A 1,222-nucleotide genomic window follows, 5' to 3' on the forward strand; every position below is an offset into this window, starting at 1 on the left:
ATACAATATATAATATTAGTTCTTTTTTAATTAAAATATATAATTTGCACATGCGTGTAATAATAAGTACCTATATTAATCATTACAGTTTATCTCAGATGGACCAGGTTATATTAAGATACGTACGACTTGGAGAGATAGAGATATGTCATACAATACTTTAAACTTAGAAAAGAAAGCATTAAAGTAAATAAATCGTACTAAAGCGCTTTTTATATGATTTAGAAAAAAAGAGAAATTGTGTTTTTTGTCTGTTTAGAGAACTGAAGTCTTTAATTGATAATCAATCGTATCTAAATCAAGAAAAATTTCGTACTTGGATGGAAAGCATTTTAAATAAAGTGGCTTACGAAACCAGTAAAAGTAGTCGAATTGTATTGAGTGATTATATCCCAGTAAGTAAAATATTAACATACATACAGTATATTCTAGCTAATATCGTAGGGCATCAAAAACTAAACATAAATTACATTTTCCCTTTTTGTTTCTAGATAACGATAAAAAAAGCCGGACCAGCGTTTACGCTTTCGTTTCAACTTTCTGGAAAGTCGGTTGATATTGATGTGGTTCCTGCATTACCTTTTTCGAGCTGTAATCCACCACCAAAATGTTCAAAATTGTCTATTTTAGAAAATGTAACATAAAATATTACATTAGTGCAAAAGATTTGTCGTGTGTATCAAATAAGGATAATAATAAAAAATTATAGTTTTGAAAAATACAAATTTATTATTCAAAGAAATAGAGAACCATTGTGACTTTGATACATTTTTTTCACCTAGTAAGACATTTTACAAATTTTTTTTCTAAAAATTGCCTACTTTATTTTAAATAAAATTTAACATAGAAAAATGACAAATAATTTGCACTATTTCATTAATTATATTATTTTTAAACCACGCGTATAATTTGCCAAATTGCTCGTTTTGCAGTCGACTAGATATTGGTCCGTAGTCCCTAAACCTTTGAATAACAGTAAAGCCAGTTTTAGTGATGCACGACATCGTTATTGGCGATTATGTTTTTACGAGTTTGAAAAAGATATACTTGATAATTATGAATATGGACGCATCAAGCCTATAATACGTCATTTGAAGGTATATACATCATAAAGTAACATCCATTTATTTTTAATATATAGAGAGCAAAATAACTTTTTTCTTATTATTATGTAATTATTATATATGGATTATTATTATTATTATTATAGATATAATATATA

The 1,222-nt window shown here is 26.4% G+C and overlaps 1 protein-coding gene across 1 annotated transcript in view; it reads left to right on the forward strand.

Annotated features, from left to right (window-relative positions):
* LOC115234775 overlaps positions 1–1,222 on the forward strand; it is a 23,994-nt gene that overhangs the window by 11,679 nt on the left and 11,093 nt on the right. The window contains exons 6-7 of the mRNA XM_029806095.1: positions 492–635; positions 933–1,097. Coding sequence (XP_029661955.1) covers positions 492–635; positions 933–1,097 — 309 coding nt within the window. The remainder of the gene's footprint in view (positions 1–491; positions 636–932; positions 1,098–1,222) is intronic.

This window comes from Formica exsecta, unplaced genomic scaffold (assembly GCF_003651465.1).
Source record: "Formica exsecta isolate Colony F162 unplaced genomic scaffold, ASM365146v1 scaffold207, whole genome shotgun sequence".
In the NCBI taxonomy this organism is placed as follows: Eukaryota; Metazoa; Arthropoda; class Insecta; order Hymenoptera; family Formicidae; genus Formica; species Formica exsecta.